Source organism: Haliotis rufescens, unplaced genomic scaffold (assembly GCF_023055435.1).
Source record: "Haliotis rufescens isolate VD_foot unplaced genomic scaffold, xgHalRufe1.0.p SCAF_4, whole genome shotgun sequence".
NCBI classification, from domain to species: domain Eukaryota; kingdom Metazoa; phylum Mollusca; class Gastropoda; order Lepetellida; family Haliotidae; genus Haliotis; species Haliotis rufescens.
The window spans coordinates 59514765-59534311 of record NW_025964112.1 but is presented as its reverse complement, the minus strand read 5'-3'; the positions used below and the strand labels follow the sequence as shown (position 1 = coordinate 59534311).

Here is a 19547-nt window from a genome sequence, read left to right as displayed (position 1 = left end):
AACTACGTATGATATAAATACCCATATGTTCCTCGGTGTTTCACCCAATTCACCAACTAGGAATCTAACGTATCAGCCGATACCACCTGGTGAAGTATGGGTAGGATTCTCAGCTAATTTTGTGTTCAAGATGGCTATAAGAGTCAACTTTAAGTTGTCAAGCGATTGTTCCCTTATTTTAAGTAACTACATGCATGTCAGGCGCTGGGTTGTAGTGTCTGGTATTATTCGAAACACAAGCAACATTTCAAATGATTTATTAAGACTGACAAATAATACATTGCAATGCTAAGCTTGCTGAGAGACGTCTGGGTATAACGGAGTGGAGCTTGGAAACAGATCCTTTATCTGAACTTCCATCCCCAGTTGTTGTCGAACGGAAGTGGGTTGTGCATCCGGGGCCAGTGGAAGTCCGGCATCTCCGGCATCTTGACGGGCCCGCCACATTTACACGACTGGGTTTGCACGCCGTTGTTATTCGTCGTGCTCGTCGACATAGATCCGGACCCAGGGCAGCAGAACCTCACGCCATTGATGTTGGCTGTGCTGGATGAATTCACACAGCGTGGATCTTTGATCGGTAGACAGTCGGTAACCTCTGCAACAGGACGACAAGATGGGAGTCGGATACGTTAGTCAGTTATATTTAGTGTCTGTTACCATGGTTACCGCATCAAGTTTTATGTCCTTTGACTGTAGCATATTCTACATCTACTACTACTACTATTTCTACAACTACTACTACAATTCTTTGACTAAGTACTACTACTACTACTACCACAAGTAATACTATTCGTACTACTACTACTATTACAATATCTACTACTACTACAATTATTACTATTTCTACTACTACTGCTACTACTACTACAACAATTATTACTATTTCTACTACTACTACCACTACAATTATCACTATTTCTACTACTACTACTACTACAATTATCACTATTTCTACTACTACTACTACTACTACTACTACTACTACTCGGGATAGGGAAACAGAATCTCTGGGCATGCACCGCGCCTTGTGGAACCTAGACACCCGGCGATATATGGCTGCCGTCCAGGTAAGGATGGTTGTAGAGCTACGATTACGTTTTTGAACTGGATCATGCGTAAAGTGATAGAGAGAGCATGCACCGGAAATCCCAGTTTCAAGAAACACGTCATGTGATATAGAGACGCGCCAGATACGGGTATATTACTTTTACACGAGCCACATCTCAAAGAATACGGGTAAAATAGAAAGGTGATTAGGTAAATAGGAAAACAGTCAAATAATATGTTCCTTTGTCCCTATTTAGTGGCACTGTATTCAATTTACTTTATCCATGTTCATTTAGAATAGGCCCATAAACGTGCTCCTCTTAACAAGACTATTGCACTTATATAGCGACGTGAATGCTCGTGTGTGTGTGTGCCTGTCGACCTGTGTGTGTGTGTGTGTGTCTGTGTGTGTTGTTGTTGTTGTGTCTGCTTGTACGAGTACGGTTTGCAACATCCTCTACCACAACTGACGTCATTTGCGGATCACGATGACCCCAACAGCATCTCTTTCAGCAGAATGCTGGGTTTTTAAAACAAACTGTGAACTTTTTATCTATATTCTGTACGTACAAAAATCTATTTTAACATTTTCAATTCAAATTGCCTCCCCATAAGCAAACAGTATCTGAAATGCTTTGCCTATTTTTCTAAAGAAGACATCGTATAAAGAAAACATCGTGTAAAGAAGACATCGTGTAAAGAAGACATCGTGTAAAGAAGAGGCTGAAGTTATCAACTCTTGGTCAGTCACCCATGCCTTAAACAGAAATACAATACTGAAGATGTGGCATGCGGCAGCAGGAAGTAGATAGGAGAGAATGTGCATGCCGGGAAAGGTGCGAACCTTCTGGCTTCTTCACACTCGACTTGTCCCCTAAAGAAATGGAGCTGTGTTTATTACAACTGAACGTATCTACTCAACTTAGAGAGCTGTTGAAACTTTCATGTCAGATAAACTATTATGCTTAATTTCAACAGTTTTGAGACATTCCCCCAAAAATTATTATGCTTAATTTCAACAGTTTTGAGACATTCCCCCAAAATACCTCGCGAGAATGCTGACATCGCTAACGAGATTAACACACTAATCATATTACAATTGCGAAAATATTATCAAAACAGAGGCCGTGGAGCATCATCAACCAACCAAGGAGGAGGATCTGACCCGAGCTTTCTTGTATTCTTGTATTTTATCTCATTTCCCTACGATGGTGATGCTGTTCATTTTCTGAGGATTAGAACTGTTATTTAAACTGAACTGTTAGAAAACCTGAAAAGTATATTTTGTCGGCTGGAAAACATGCCGATCTGTCAATCCCCAATTCCATGAGATAAAGAATTCAGACTTTCATGTGACTGCTCCCGTTAGAACTGCTCCCAGAAATATATATTTTTTAAAAAGGTGTGAATTCATTTTTTTTCTGGTTTTCGATGGCAATTCATTGAATGCAAGGCTGATGTTCAGTGTTTGTAGCACAATAACTCACCTGCACCCAGTGTCTGACAAAACAGCACACACGCCAAGCCCACAGTCACCCATACACAAAGGGCGTTCATCTCGTACTGGAACTCTGCAACAAACATATAGCGTTAAGTAAGGCACCCATACACACAGGATGTCCATCTAGTACTGGAACTCTGCAACAAGCATATAGCGTTAAGTAAGGCACCCATACACACAGGATGTCCATCTAGTACAGGAGCTCTGCAACAAACATATAGCGTTAAGTAAGGCACCCATACACACAGGATGTCCATCTAGTACTGGAACTCTGCAACAAGCATATAGCGTTAAGTAAGGCACCCATACACACAGGATGTCCATGTAGTACAGGAGCTCTGCAACAAAAATATAGCGTTAAGTAAGGCACCCATACACACAGGATGTCCATGTAGTACAGGAGCTCTGCAACAAGCATATAGCGTTAAGTAAAGCACCCATACACACAGGATGTCCATCTAGTACTGGAACTCTGCAACTAACATATAGCGTTAAGTAAGGCACCCTTACACACAGGATGTCCATCTAGTACTGGATCTCTGCAACAAGCATATAGCGTTAAGTAAGGCACCCATACACATAGGATGTCCATCTAGTACTGGAACTCTGCAACAAGCATATAGCGTTAAGTAAGGCACCCATACACACAGGATGTCCATCTAGTACTGGAACTCTGCAACAAACATATAGCGTAAAGTAAGGCACCCATACACACAGGATGTCCATCTAGTACTGGAACTCTGCAACAAACATATAGCGTAAAGTAAGGCACCCATACACACAGGATGTCCATCTCGTACTGGAACTCTGCAACAAACATATAGCGTTAAGTAAGGCACCCATACACACAGCATGTCCATCTCGTACTGGAGCTCTGCAATAAACAACAAATAGCATTATGTATACTGCGTATCATCACTGAAAGCCAAATTCCAAGGCGCGTTCAAGATTACTGCACTATCGCGACGTGCATGCACGTGTGTGTGTGTCTGTGTCTGTGTGTCTGTGTGTGTCTGTCTGCAGGGTAACAACAAGTACTATCTTTCAACGTCTTTTGGTATGACGCGGCCGGGAATCGAACCTTCAATCTTCCACTCTCCGGGCGGACGCTCTACCACTAGACCACAGCGGCTGTCTCATGTGCAAGGCACGAGGCTTGCCTGGTTGCGGAGCGAGACGCGTCAGATATAAAAGTGTCAAGTCGTTTATCACATCCTGCACAACATGCCACGCGACATCTGCCACAGAGGAAGTACAACTTTATTGTAATTACACAGACGTACAACAATATGCGTAGCTTCAACAACACACCTGATTTCACACACGCGCATTGAGCACCTGCTATGTTTCTGTCAACGTGCGTTAACCGTATTCTTATATATAGCTCCAACTCTCCAACAATGATGGGATAGAATGGAGGGATGTCGAAGATGACATTAAGCCCATTTTGAGAAATAATCTTTACATATTCAATCTCTACAACTCATGTCATTGTATGTCGTATAAAAATACAATTTGCTTTTAAAAATAATTTGTTACTTCGAGAAGTAGCACATCCAATACTTTGTTTGTTTATATATATATATATATATATATATATATATAGATAGATAGATAGATAGATAGATAGATAGATAGATAGATAGATAGATAGATAGATAGATTTTTTTTTAACTTCAGCTGCAAAACGACATTTTTCTTTAATTACAACTATGGGCCTATTATCTGAATATTATCATATTTTCCAGGCTAATGACAGACAGAAATATGCGTCACTTCACACTTAAACGCAGTCATGACTTCGCATAACTGCCACAAGCTCATTTGCATATCACGTGACCGGATTTTTTTTCTTGTTTGAAAAGAAACGCGGTATATATTAATATCTGAGCAGTCAATGGTCATTTAAATTTGTCTGATTGATTTACAGATTGTATTGTATAATTATAAAAATCCTCTACAACAACCATAACAGTGAGTTGAATATATCAATGTGACTATTTCATTCGCAATCCAAAAACCAGGTCTGCAGTCTGCAGGTGGAATCGACCAATCATTGCAAACAAAGCATAAATACGCATCCTCGTGTATTAACTATAATAGTTCAGGGCAAAACTATACTTTATTACACTACACATGGGGGTAGAGCAAACTTTATTTCTTAAGTAGACCGTGTAAGATATGACGAAGCGCTGGTCTGTGGTGGCGGTATAAGCTGACCGCAAGGAACTCTGGGTAAGAGAGCGGCGCAACTCACAATTTTGTTTTAAACTGAGGGACAAAAAAATAAAGACACTATATCGAGTTTGTTTTTTATGTAATTGGAAATTTAAAAAAACCTGTTGTAAACATTGATTTTGGCAACTTAACCATCACTCATATCGCTAACTTGAAAACTGAAAACCAAAAAACAAACATATGATAAAATCAACTGAGAGGTATAGTTTCTTTTCAATACTTCTTCACATCATACATTTTTATATGGCAACACATATTCAATCTTTTCAACTCATGTCATTGTATGTCGTATTCGGACACTTGTATCGTAAAATCAGTATGACACACATGCTCGTATAATAATCACTATATTGGCAACGGGTTAGAATAGGTCTTCAGCAATCAATGCCTGCCCTAAAAGGCGACTATGCTTGTCGTAAGAGTTGACTAACGGGATCAGGTGGTCAGGTTCGCTGACTTGGTTGATGCATGTCATCGTATCCCAATTGCGTGGATCGATGCTCATGATATAAATGACTGGATTGTCTGGTCCAGACTCGATTATTTACAGACCGCCTTCATATAGCTGGAATATTGCTAATTGTGGCGTTAAACAACAAACAATCAATACACATGGCAACACATATGCCATGTTCACAACTAATGTCAATGTTTAGTGGATGACAAAAATCAATATACTTTGAATATTTAAACGTTGCTGTCCAGCTTCTACGGCCTTTACGGCTACAGCGTCGACTTGCAACGACATAAATGTAACTGTAAAAACATCAAAGCAGCATATCCTATATATTAGAATATCTACCACCAATGTTCTCGACGCTCTGCCAGTGTTAACCTGCTAACCTCTCTTACCTGACTTTGCTTCCTACAGTGTGAGTATTATTGAATGACCGTCAAGTCAGACATATATTTCATCAGTTTGGGAATCAATACAACAAAGTACACGTCAGTTCCACTACGACACCTCCACGTGCAACAGTTTGCCTGCGCCACAGACGACATCGCCTACGTGTCGACCTCATCGTACTTGGCTTGCCGTGTAACCCCCTTGGGACATGGGTTCTACAGGTGTGATTGATTACTTGTGTATTAAAAACACCATATCACTGTTAATTCACGCATTTATTGACATTTTTTAATAAATATAGGTTTATACTAATGCTTGTATAGTTTTTTTATATTGAACGAAAAGGTTTTAAACCAGTGCCCGTATAAAGCTTATAATGAACGTCGACACGGCAGAAACCACTGATTGTGGGTTCGAATCCCGGTTCACCCCAATTATGTTTCTAGGTTTGTCAGCACCATACCCGTGCTCGTGGGTTTCACCAGTGTGGTAAACGTCTGAGACCTGCATACTTTCCTCCCACATTAAGCTGGCACGCCGTGATATAACTCGAATACTGTTCAAAGCGGCGTTATACCAAAAAGGTACTCACTCACTATAATGCACGTATAAAGTTGTCACGCTTACAGGTGTTTTGAGATGGTAATGGTAAAGCCTGTATTAGGAGCCAAATATAATATGTATTTTCATAATACAGGATATTTAGTGTCCCACAACACACCAGCGTGATAACTGCTTTATCATGTAATGTCATTGTTAATATCTATCATTAAAATAGGTATTTTCATCTCTCCCAAACGGTGTCTGAACATTGCAGGTTTTCCTGAAATGTGCGCATTAATATATTACGTCACAATGTGATTAGTCTGTTGGACAGTAACAACAGTCAATATAGTTCAAACTGAAACTTGTCTTTTAGACTTAAAGGCAATTTCCTCCATATAATGTTTCAACTTTCGCGGCATTTCATCCGCCTTTTATCATCTTCCCGAGGCAAGGCAGTGAACTTGCCGAACTAAGCTGGAATTCCTGGACTCTATCGTAGCGCCACCAGTGGCTATTACGAGTTATGTCCCTTCTAAGCCTCTCCTATAGACCAATCAGATTCCACCTCTCGTATCACTTGCATTTGCTTCAAACAAAACAGTGGCTCCCAGTCAATACCATTTGATCGATAATCAAGGTATATATTGTGATAAAACGGGTCTTACATCGCGCAATGCATCAAATCACGTGAGCACCTTGATTGAAAACATGAAACGATTTGGAATATATTTGTTGACAACGAGTTGGCGGTGTACATGCTTTGCAAAATCTGCACGACAGTTTACGAACTGGATTTCGATTTCGTTGCGCGATTTTGATAAACTATGCATAAACTCGTTAGTCCTGCCAAAATGTAACTCCATAATACCAGCCTAGTTCGGCAAGGGTGGAAACTGGACTTTTATAGTCAGTAAACTCTCGCCTCGGGAAGATGCCTTTTATCAATGGGAAGCTACCCTAGTCTATGAAACGTCACGTTTGTTGGTCTGGCCTGTCATACAGTTGGTCACGAATGGCCTGTCATACTGTTTCGTAACGGGTTTACTAATACGAAATGCAGTCAGATATTTCACAGAGCGACAAAGTGAAACAAGGTAAAATTTCGGACATATTTTGACCAAAACCAATTGTTTTTATATCGGGAAAAGAGCCCAAGCCTCAACGGCCAACAAGCACATGGATGGTCCTGGCTAAATTTCTTCGCAATATATATCTTCAAAGTTGCCTACATTTGTGAAAGGCTACAGCTACGCCCTGTTAGACACCGATTTTCGGTATCTTAGGCTATTATTTTGATGATTATTTTTATTTTATCCGAGTAATTTGTCCAGGTCCCCGATCGCCAATCTTGATAGACAAGGACACGGAAAGTAGTACCTCTGACCTTGTATATTTGCATATTTACCGTAAATGATGCTATACAATAAACAGAACGTACGAATGTTTTAAGCCACAATGTACGCATGGAGTTTCCATCAATGTACGAATGGTTGATACTGATGTACGTAGGCAGTTTGTACAAATGTACGAATGTTTTATCATTTCCATTCATCATGTCCACATCATGTTCACATCATGTTCACATCATGTTCAACACCTTTTTGCCTTTTACAACCGATGAAATCTGTTTCGGCAGATAATCGAGCCTAATTATATTATTCTCTGAAGTATTAAATTATACCAATATACGAATGCGTTATGCCAATGTATGAATGTTTTATACCATTATATGAATATTTTATGCCAATTGACGAATGTTTTATACCAACATACGAATGTTTTATACCAATGTACAAATGTTTTATGCCAATGTACGAATGTTTTATACTAACATACGAATGTTTTATACCAATATACGAATGCCTTATGCCAATGTACGAATGTTTTATACCAATGTACGAATGTTTTATGCCAATGTACTAATGTTTTATGCAATGTACGAATGTTTTATACCAATGTACAAATGTTTTATACCAATGTACGAATGTTTTATGCCAATGTACGAATGTTTTATACTAACATACGAATGTTTTATACCAATATACGAATGCGTTATGCCAATGTACGAATGTTTTATACCAATGTACGAATGTTTTATACCAATCTACAAATGTTTTATACCAATGTATGAATGTTTTATACCTTTATATGAATATTTTATGCCAATTGACGAATGTTTTATACCAACATACGAATGTTTTATACCAATGTATAAATGTTTTATACCAATGTACGAATGTTTTATACTAACATACGAATGTTTTATACCAATATACGAATGCGTTATGCCAATGTACGAATGTTTTATACCAATGTACGAATGTTTTATGCCAATGTACTGTTTTATGCAATGTACGAATGTTTTATACCAATGTACAAATGTTTTATACCAATGTACGAATGTTTTATGCCAATGTACGAATGTTTTATACTAACATACGAATGTTTTATACCAATATACGAATGCGTTATGCCAATGTACGAATGTTTTATACCAATGTACGAATGTTTTATGCCAATGTACTAATGTTTTATGCAATGTGCGAATGTTTTATACCAATGTACAAATGTTTTATACCAATGTACGAATGTTTTATACCAATGTACGAATATTTTATACCAATGTACACATACAGTTCAGCGTTTCTGTAAACATACGAAATCGTTTAATGTCAATTAACATATAAGTACAAATACTTTTTATACCAATGTTCATACACACTATAACATTCTAGGAAAAGATAAAAGAATAATTGAGTTACACCTTTCTATCAATATGGATGTGGTTTAACTATGTACGTATACAGCTAATTGTTTCTATCATGTACCGATACGTGTCATAACAATACATATATATTATGTACGAATACGTTTTATCCTAAAGAACGTATACTGTCAGGCGTTTCTATCCGTGTACGAAAACAGTGCGAGTTACTGTGAGACATTAGCACGTTTTAACAAGTGAAATCAACACCATGGCATGGTAATCTCACGCAGCTGTTGTCACAGAATTACTTGAATATTTTGTCCGTAACCCGTCATCACAGGTAGCTCACCTGACCTGGTTTTATTTGCGTCATTGATCTAATCGTAATTCGTAGAGATCGCATAGGTCGCAACCAGTTCGATGACGTAGAGAACGTGTCACATGTTTGCAGACAAGATCCACTGAATGCAACATTACGCAATGATTCGTGAATTCATGAGTGAGTAATAGGTCAGACATCTTCCCCAGGCAAGGGCGTTAACTGACTTTAAAAGTCCAGTTTCCACCCTTGCCGAACTTGGCTGGAATTCCTGGGCTCGATCGTAGCGCCACCAGTGGCTATTACGAGTTATGTCATTTCTATGCCTCTCCTATTGACCAATCAGATTCAACCTCTTGTATCACTTGCATTTGCTTCAAACAAAACGGTGGCGCCCAGTCAAAACGATCTGATCGATAATGATAAAACGAGTCTTATATCGCGAAGTGCATCAAATCACGTGAGCACCTTGATTAAAAACATGAAAAGATTTAGAAAAAAATCTGTTGACAACGAATTAGCGATGCACATGCTTTGCAGGTGAAAGAAATCTGCATGACACTTTACGAACCGGATTTCGATTTCGGTGTGTGTGTGTGTGAGAGAGAGAGAGAGAGAGAGGGGGGTGCTGGTGAGACTATGTATATAGACTAGATATTTTGTGCTGCAATGCCAGACATGATTTTAATTTAACTGTGTGCCTAAATATTTTTTTAAATAAACATCGTGCAAAAACGTATTTTATTGTGGCTTTCAAATTCATCAACCTGCAACAATTCTTTTTTTAAGCATTTTCTGGGGCCTTTTTTTCGATTGAAATCTCAGCACTGCAGTCGGTCCCCAAAGGCCGGTGGTTTCAGAGTGGGAAAATATGCAGATCTGTTAAACTTCATAAACATATCTAATTACTTGTCGCTAAGACAATAGTGTCTAACTGTTCATGTCACAAAAATCGAATGCTAGTTAAGCAACATTCTATAGTCATATTTTAGATATGATCTAAGTCATCAGTAGAATGTCCCCCTTAGGACAAACTGGCTAGTCGTGAGAGGCGACTAATTTTCGGAACCGTGGGAAGTCTGGATTATAGAATTGTTCCCTAGCAACCTATGCTGGTGAGTGGCGACTAAACGGACCAGATGGTCAGGCTCGCCGACTTGGTTGATGCATGTCATCGTATCCCAATTGCGTGGATCGTAGCTCATGATATCAATCACTGGATTGTCTTGTCAAGACTTGATTATTTACAGACCGCCGTCATATAGCTGGGATATTGCTGAGTGCGTGTTAAAAAACAAACACACGATCAGAGTAAGAGAGATAACTGAATGTAAAATTAGAATGAACAAACAAAATAAAAAATAAAAACATTTCACACAACCACAATTTCTAAACCTACGGCGTATGGTATATCTGTAAACGCATATCAAGCCCCCACACCTGTGTAAACAGATCAATCATTATCTGTTCAATAAATATAGATTTATATGTGAAGGAGTATGTAAACTTATGAACAACAAACAAAGAGAAATCCGGCCATGACTCATATGCATCAAGACTGGGAGAGCCTTCGAAACTCTCTGTATAGTGAAACCTCGGCATATTGAATGCATCTACTGGTGGGTAGTGACATAACCAAAGTAACTATACAACTCGACATTTGGTAGGGATATCTTATATCATTCCACGACAAAACCGATTCTCATATGTCAAGGGTATATTTAAATAGAATGACATATCTGAAGGACGGTGGGGTAGCCTCGTGGTTAAAGCGTTCGCTCTCGTCACACCAAAGGCCCAGGTCTTTTTCCCTGCAGGGGTATAGTGAGTGAGTGAGTGAATATGGTTTTACGCTGCTTTTAGCAATATTCAAGCAATATCAAGGCGGGGGACAACAGAAATTGGCTTAACACATTGTACCCATGTCGGGAATCGAACCCGGGTCTTCGACGAGACGAGCGAACGCTTTAACCACTAGGCTACCCGACCGCCCCCAGGGGTATAGTGTCTGAAGACGTGATATTGCTGAAATATTGCTAAAATGGGCGTAAAACCATACTCACTCAAACATTATTATTCCTATCAAGGGCTGAGTACTATATATTAGGATTTAATAATAATATACACCTAAAATAACTAGTACCACCTCTACGTAGTTTTCCTTTATCCGGAACTTCCGTGTATAATTAGAAATGTCTTCATATATCCATCTTTCCAAGGCAAGAGAGTTAACTGACTATAAAAGTCCAGTTTGCACCCTTGCGGAACTAGAGCTAAGGCTCGTATTATTGAGTTAGATTTTGGCTGGACTAACGAGTATATGCATAGTCCAATCAAAGTCGCACAGTGAAATCGAAATCCGGTTCGTTAACTGTCATGCAGATTTCGGTCGATGGCAGGATTTGCAAAGCATGTGCAACGCCAACTCGGTGTCAACAGATATTTTCTAAATCATGGTGCTCACGTGATTTGATGCACTTCGCGATGTAAGATCCGTTTTATCACAATATAAATCTTGATTATCGATCAGATCGTCTTGACTGGGCGCCGCCATTTTGTTTGAAGCAAAATTCAAGTGATACGAGAGATGGAATCTGATTGGTCCATAAGAGAGGCTTAGAAGGGACATAACTGGTAAAAGCCACTGGTGGCGCTACGACCGAGCCCCAGGAATTACAGCCTAGTTCGGCAAGGGTGGAAACTGGACTTTTAAAGTCAGTTAACTCTCTTGCCTCGGGAAGATGCCATATATCATGGTGATCTCATTTCGATCAATGTCTAAAATACCACAAATATTTGATAAAACGATGGTACAGGATCTGGATCACTGTATGTTCTCCACAAAGTGACAAGAAAGGACCTGTGAAGATCCGGGTTAGAAAGGTCTTCAGCAACCCATGCTAGTCACGAGAGGCACTTTCCTTGTCGTAAGAGGCGACTAACGGGATCAGGCTTGCTGACGTGTTTAATACATGTTATCGTATCCCAATTGCGTAGATCGATGCTCATGATGTCAATCACTGGATTGCCTGGTCCAGACTCGATTAGTGATTTACATGATGAGCATCAAGTGAGCGAGCCTGGCCACCCGATCTAACAGCAAGCATGGGTTGATGAATACCAATTCTAAACCGGATCTTCACGGGTGACAACTCAATAATGCCAAGGAACAGTTACACAACATATTATTATATAATCTATTCGGGTTCCTGTATTTCAAAAGGAGCATGCTACAAAATGAACAACAGCGGAAGTATTTCGTCGAAGAAGTACAGAATACGGTTAAAGGAAATGGCTATTCTATATTTAAACCGTGTGATTGGCACACTATAGCCCTGCACCATGACCGTGGAATATATTGATTTTATGGAGAGAAAAATAAATCTAGAAATGCATGCAAAAGCAAGTCTAGCCAGCTCAAGCTAGCTCTATACTGAAATCAGCATAGGGATTTTTTTTAATTTTTAGAGTCAAGAAGGATATTGTGTAATATAAGATTTCAGAGACTAAATGTTAGTCTATGCACACTACTGTCTAACTGTTTCTGATATGGTCGAGATGAAATGGGTACTTAACAACTTTCAGCGAGTGAGTGAGTATGGTTTTACGCCGCTTTTAGCAATATTCTGGTAATATCACGACGTGAGAACCAGAAATGGGGTTCACACATTGCATCCATGTATATAGCTTATGACAACATACATAAATATACATTGATGCAATCATACAGATAATTCCCTTTTATTAATATACTGTCATACATAAACATCACCGAACACGATCATGGACATGTCAAGGGCGTGGTTACAACTACATTAAGAAGATATGGGGGTGAGTGAGTGAGTGAGTGAGTGAGTGAGTGAGTGAGTGAGTGAGTGAGTGAGTGAGTATAGTTCTCCTCTTTTAGTAATATTCATGCCGAATCACCTAGGGGCACACCTGATGTGTACCCATTTGAGGAACGAACCCGATCTTTGGCGTGACGAGCAAACACTTCAACCACAAGGCTACCCTACCACCCAAGGTCTTGGAGAAATCAAAAGCGACATAATGTATATACTAGGTTAATCTACGACGTGTTCTCTTGTCATCCCGTGCCCCAAAACCTGAGTACGAAGCCACTAGCCCCCAAACCAGAAGAAAAAACCGACACACTTCCACATCATGGCTGTGTGCGGCAGGGAAAGTCCTCAGTAATTGAATACTTAATTAATTAATCAGGAATAACATAAAACTAACGTCTTTGTAGAGTTTAACCAATATACGTCTTTGTTTTAACAAATACAGTTTTGATTGATAAAGGACCGCCTCCGTGGTCTAGTGGTAGAGCGTCCGCCAGGTGAGCGGAAGGTCCGGGGTTCGATCCCCGGCCGCGTCATACCAAAAGACGTTAAAAGATGGTACCTTTTGTTACCCTGTCTGGCGCTCGGCATTAAGGGGCTAAAACAAGGACTGGTCGGCTCGGAGTCAATATACTGTGTCTGAGTGGGGTATTCATGTTAAACTGCGGCATGGTATCTCAGTGAGCTAGCACTATAAATCGGCATCAGTCCGGACTAGTACAAGCAGCCACACAAACACACACACGTGCATGCAGTCGCTATATAAGTGCAATAATCTTGGACGCGACGTTAAACCCAATTTCACCTCACCTCACCTTGATTACATCCTACCAGCAGCACGACATTAAATATACAGCAATGGTCGCTCGATGTCAATACACAATAAATTGCAGTAGGTTATTGCATCAGTACGGTCGGCTTTGGTAGTGAAGACCCAGAGCTACTAGAAAACCTACCTTGTTATCCAGGCTACCCGGAGCTATAGGCAAGAGGAGTGCACCGCGCTACTGATTTGGGATGGTGCCACATGTGCGTGTTCACGTGCGCATTACACTTGGGAATCAATAACATTGACATGTGGTGCATTGATTATTCAGGGAGACAACTGTGTATGAACAGAAACGGTGTATGCCAAATTCAAACACAAGTCAGTGTATCTGATTGTGAAGAGCAGGTATTTTTTTCTCAAGGAATTTCTTCCATGATAGGAAAAAAGGTACTATTATGCATTATTGTTGAAAATCGTGCAGACATATTTATTTTCTTGAAGGAAGATTTACTGTCCTGCAGAAAGATTTACTATCATGCAGAGAGATTTCATGTACAATAATGCAGAAATATTTTCTATCAAGCGGCGCCATTTACTATCAACCAAAAATATTTACTATCATCCACTATGATTTTCTATCAAGAATAGATTAACTATCATGCAGTAAAATTTACTATCATGCGGAAAGATTTTCTATTAGGAAGAGAAATTACTGTCAAGTAGAGAGATTTACTATTTAGCAGAAAGATTCACTAGTATCCCGGGATATTTACTATCATGCATGAAGATGTATAGCAATGCATGACTATTTACTATTATGCAGATAAATTTACTAGCATGCAGAGAGATATACTATCATGCCGAGAGATTTACTATCACGCAGAGAGATGTGATCTTCTATCAAGTAGAGAGATTTGCTATCAAGCGTAGAGATTTACTATCAAGCAGAAAGGTTTTCTATCCAACAGAAAGGCGTATCATGCCGAGAGATTTACTATCAAGCAGAAAGGTTTTCTACCCAACAGAAAGACGTATCATGCCGAGAGATTTACTATCAAGCAGAAAGGTTTTCTATCCAACAGAAAGACGTATCATGCCGAGAGATTTACTATCACGCAGAAAGGTTTTCTATCCAACAGAAAGACGTATCAAGCGTAGAGATTTACTATCAAGCAGAAAGGTTTTCTACCCAACAGAAAGACGTATCATGCCGGGAGATTTACTATCAAGCAGAACGGTTTTCTACCCAACAGAAAGACGTATCATGCCGAGAGATTTACTATCAAGCAGAAAGGTTTTCTACCCAACAGAAAGACGTATCATGCCGGGAGAGTTACTATCACGCATGAAGATGTGTAACAATGCATGACTATTTACTATTATGCAGATAAATTTACAAGCATACAGAGAGATATACTATCAAGCAGAGAGATTTACCCATGATACAGAAAGATTTACTGTCATGCGAAAAGACTAAGCGTCATACAAAACGATTTACTATGCAGTAAAATTTGCTATCATGAAGGAGAATTATCTTATGCATGGTATTGGCAAACACTACTCTACATCGACGAGATGACTCCATTGCTTTTTCACGTTTGAATGATTGGTACAGTTGTTAAATTATCAATTTTGAAAAACATTTGTCAAAATTGTTTTCGTGTTTGTATATGTTTTTGATAAAGTAATTGATTGATGTTTTTAAAGAGAATTTTAAAATGTTTAAAATATTGTTCCATAAGAACTAAACCAAGAAATACATCAAGAAATGGAAAATCTCTTTCTAAATCGTCGTATTTATACAAGAAATTGACATGCAAAGTTTCCTATGACAAACATATCCCCACAACACATGTTTAACATATGAAGACATCACTGACTTGAGGTTGGAAGTTAATGTACTGTACCTGATGTGAAGATCGGAGGTTGCTGACGAACTGACGCGAGACGAACAAGGGCGGTCCCTTTTATCTTGTCATTTATATGACAGATGGCACAGCAAGCAGGTAACACCACGTGACTCCATGCATGTTTTTAATCGTTATTTGCAACCAGTTTCCGCCATCTCTCATGTACGAAATAACTGCGGGTTTTCCTTCTTGTGGTCGGTTGATACAACTCCTTCTAAAGATCAACGCGTGTTGGCTACTAATCCTTTAATGAACAGCTTTGGAAGTGGCTTTTAAAGCTAAAGGCTGACACGATTTAAGAGATATACATGCTCTGTTTTAATGTAGAGACACACATCCGTTGATTATAGTAACTGTAACTTTGCATTTTGTAACCTACAATTGCACGAATCATTATATAAAAATGCCTCCCGACTTAAAAAGAAGTACAATTCTAGAAATATTAGCTTCCGCGGTGATGCGGCGTCGTACCGGCTGTTTCACTCAGAGGTTTATCGTGATTGAATAACCTCTGATTGACCAATCAGCATCTGGTAGAATTCGTCGATAATATGCGACACAAAACTATACCAAAAGGCATACGTTCGCAGTATCGAAGCAGTTTTATATACAAATTGACTCATTTATATTGCACATAAAAAATCACAAACTAATAAGAACAGTTTAACTTTAGTACTTGAATGTGTGTTTTTTTAACCTTTTCATGAAGTCGTGTTGTCATATTAACACCTGATGTAAAAATTCATAATCTTTATTTCATAAAACTTTCTATATTTAACCATAAATAGTGCATCGTACATGAAACAGGCACTAGCGTGACCTCTGCATCTAATGACACCCTAAGAGAGATGTCGCTAAAAACACCTTTGTCCTATTAAACTTCCATGGAATACTCAAACTGGTAAACTATATAAATGAGAAATGTGAATTGGTGATTAATTATGTGGTTTTCTTTTTATCAAAATAAGTTGCGATGTGCCTTAAGGCAACATTCTTCATTTTGAGGGACCCGTGAGGATCCGGGTTAGAATAGGTCTTCGGCAACCCATGCTTGTCTCCTCCCGCGAAGATCCGGGTAGGAATAGGTCTTCAGCAAACCGTGCTTGCCGTAAAAAGGCGACTATGCTTCTCGTAAGAGGCGACCAGGTGAGGTGAAATTGAGTTTAACGTCGCGTCCAAGATTATTGCACTTATATAGCGACGTGCATGCACGTGTGTGTGTGTGTGTGTGTGTGTGTGTGTGTGTGCTTGTACGGACTGATAACGATTAATAGTGCTAGCTCACTGAGATACCATGCCGCAGTTTAACAAAAATACCCCACTCGGACACAGTATACTGACTCCGAGCCGACCAGTCCTTGTTTTAGCCCCTAAATGCCGAGTGCCAGACAGGGTAACAACAAGTACCATCTTTTAACGTCTTTTGGTATGACGCGGCCTGGGATCGAACCCTGGACATTCCGCTCTCCTGTCGGACGCTCTACCACTACACCACGGAGGCGGTCAAGAGGCTACTAAAGGGACCAGGTAGTCAGGCTTGTTCACCCGGTATCCCAATTGCGTGGATCGATGCTCATGATGCCAATCACTGAATTGTCTGGTCCAGACTCGATTGTTTACAGACCGCCGTCATATAGCCTGAATTTTGATGCAGGCGTTAAACAAGAATCAACATCAGCTTCTTTTTAAGGCCTGGTAGTCGTATAACGGATGCATCATAAAAATGTAACCAGTTCATTATTGTCTGCATCACGGCATTGAGAACATAACATGACTGGTTTGGGACAATTGTAAAATGTTCAGCAAAATATCAGCATGAACGAAAATTAACAGGTGGACACCCTGTAGCATTATAGACAGGCACATACGTCAACCAACAGGTTGTTTATGTACTCTCGTAAATTCACATTGAACAAATCTGTATATGTAGCGTGTGCCGATATATCAGTGAATATGCACATGTTGGCTGAATGTTTACACGAGATAAAGGTAAAGTGTCCGGGATAATTGCAACTGTTGCACGACCCGCCAGCTGCTGAGCCTGCGGATACGTGAAGCACATGATCTTGTCCAAGTGATGTTTTATCGTCTACACGTCTGAACAGTTAATATATCTTTTTCGATATTTGGATGTTTCGTCCAGCTATGACCTTCACGTGTGGGATTCTAAAAGTGGGAACAATGCAGCCATTTCACGCGTTCCTATGTCTTGATGTTGTTAGGAGAAACGTATTATCACAGTACGTGATCATGTTCATTGTAGCACATATATTGCAGTGGACCATAATTGTATATGGGCCGACGACGCACTTCATCTTTAACAAAAGATTGATTGATGTTTGCTTGAATAAAGAAGCGAAATTTCTCTCACTCTTACAAAATTCTACGAAATCGAGGACATATTGGCCGCGCCATTTATGTCCAGTGGACTTTATCCATTACGCAAGCCTATGTAGACAGCTTGACTTCCAGGAAGATTCAGTACCAACCCTATCATCCGTGAGCAATGGATTTCAACACCGATAACAAATGCATAGATTGCCCAGTGATAATCGATGTCAGCTGTGACACGACGTGTCCTTCCGTCTCCGTCGCGTGGTTCAACACGTCAATGTATATGTTTACCCCCAGGGCTAAGGTAGCTCACCTTACTTCATTGAATGTATTATTTAAATTTGTTACCATGAATACATTGGGTTCAGTTTGGCACAATTCCAGAGATCTCAAGTTGTAAAACTGACACACAATCTAGAGTTCTCTTATGTTTAAAGTTGGCAATCACTGAGAAATATCATGACTATTTATATTGACACAAATTTAATTAATGTTCGAACTGAAAACAAGAAAACAGTGTTATCATTATCCCTCGCCACGGGGCACATTAGAATTTTGTTTGTTCATATAATAGTGAATATACACTGAGAAAGGGAGGTAACTCCCGGACAAAACTTTAAGGCATCAGACTTGACAAGCACAGGAACTCGATGATAGCGTGTATAGCATAATATATTCGTACAGGAAAAAAAATCACACTCCTCTATGTACGAATATATTATGCTATACACGCTATCATCGAGTTCCTGTGTTGACAAGGTCGCTAGAACATTTTTTTGTAACAATTAAACCCAATACGAGTAACTAGCCACTTGTTTGTGATTGTTTTTCACTATTCACCATATATCTTGTGCAAGTTCCTTTGTCAAGTGACCGCCTCCGTGGTCTAGTGGTAGAGCGTCCGCCCGGAAAGCGGAAGGTCCGGGTTTCGATCCCCAGCCGCGTCATACCAAAAGACGTTAAAAGATGGTACTTGTTGAAACTGGTGCTGGCATAAATGGGCTAAAACAAGGACTGGTCGGCTCGGAGTCAGTATACTGTGTCTGAGTGGGCATGTTAAACTATGGCATGGTATCTCAGTGAGCTAGCACTATAAATCGGCATCAGTCAGGACTAGTACAAGCACACATCCACACATACGTCCATACACGTCGCTATATAACAGCAATAATCTTGGAAACCCCGTTTCACCTCACCTTCTTTGGTGAGTGTTATAATCATAATTAGGTAATTATGATAACGGTTCTCAGATAATCCTGGTAGAAAGTTTTGTAGACAATCAAAAATAGCATGGCAAGTTTCATTATAATATATTAAAAGTTTTCCGAGTTCTGCTCCCAAAACGAATGCTACGCTTCGAGTCCAAGTCCGGTTTGTTGCCAAGAAAAGACGAAACATTTTTTTTAAAAGAAATACCAAACATGAAAAGGCGCCAGTTCAGCACGTGTTTGATAAAAAGTTTTATAATAAAATATTAAACAGTT

General features: G+C 39.5%; 1 protein-coding gene across 6 annotated transcripts; it reads right to left on the bottom strand.

The window, feature by feature from the left end:
* Positions 1-241: 241 nt before the first annotated feature.
* Positions 242-15874, bottom strand: LOC124113688. 6 transcript variants are annotated; one of them, XM_046474173.2, is made up of 4 exons: positions 15727-15874; positions 2538-2621; positions 1895-1924; positions 242-598 (listed from the first exon to the last, which is right to left on the bottom strand). In XM_046474173.2, the coding sequence occupies exons 2-4, from the start codon at positions 2605-2607 to the stop codon at positions 345-347; spliced, it is 354 nt and encodes a 117-aa protein (XP_046330129.1). In that variant the 5' UTR covers positions 2608-2621; positions 15727-15874; the 3' UTR covers positions 242-344. The 6 variants fall into 6 exon arrangements, with proteins under 6 accessions (XP_046330129.1, XP_046330132.1, XP_046330140.1 ...); XM_046474176.2 differs by lacking the exon at positions 15727-15874 and adding an exon at positions 14007-14130; XM_046474184.2 differs by lacking the exon at positions 15727-15874 and adding an exon at positions 5642-5698.
* Between the last annotated feature and the right edge of the window lie 3673 nt (positions 15875-19547).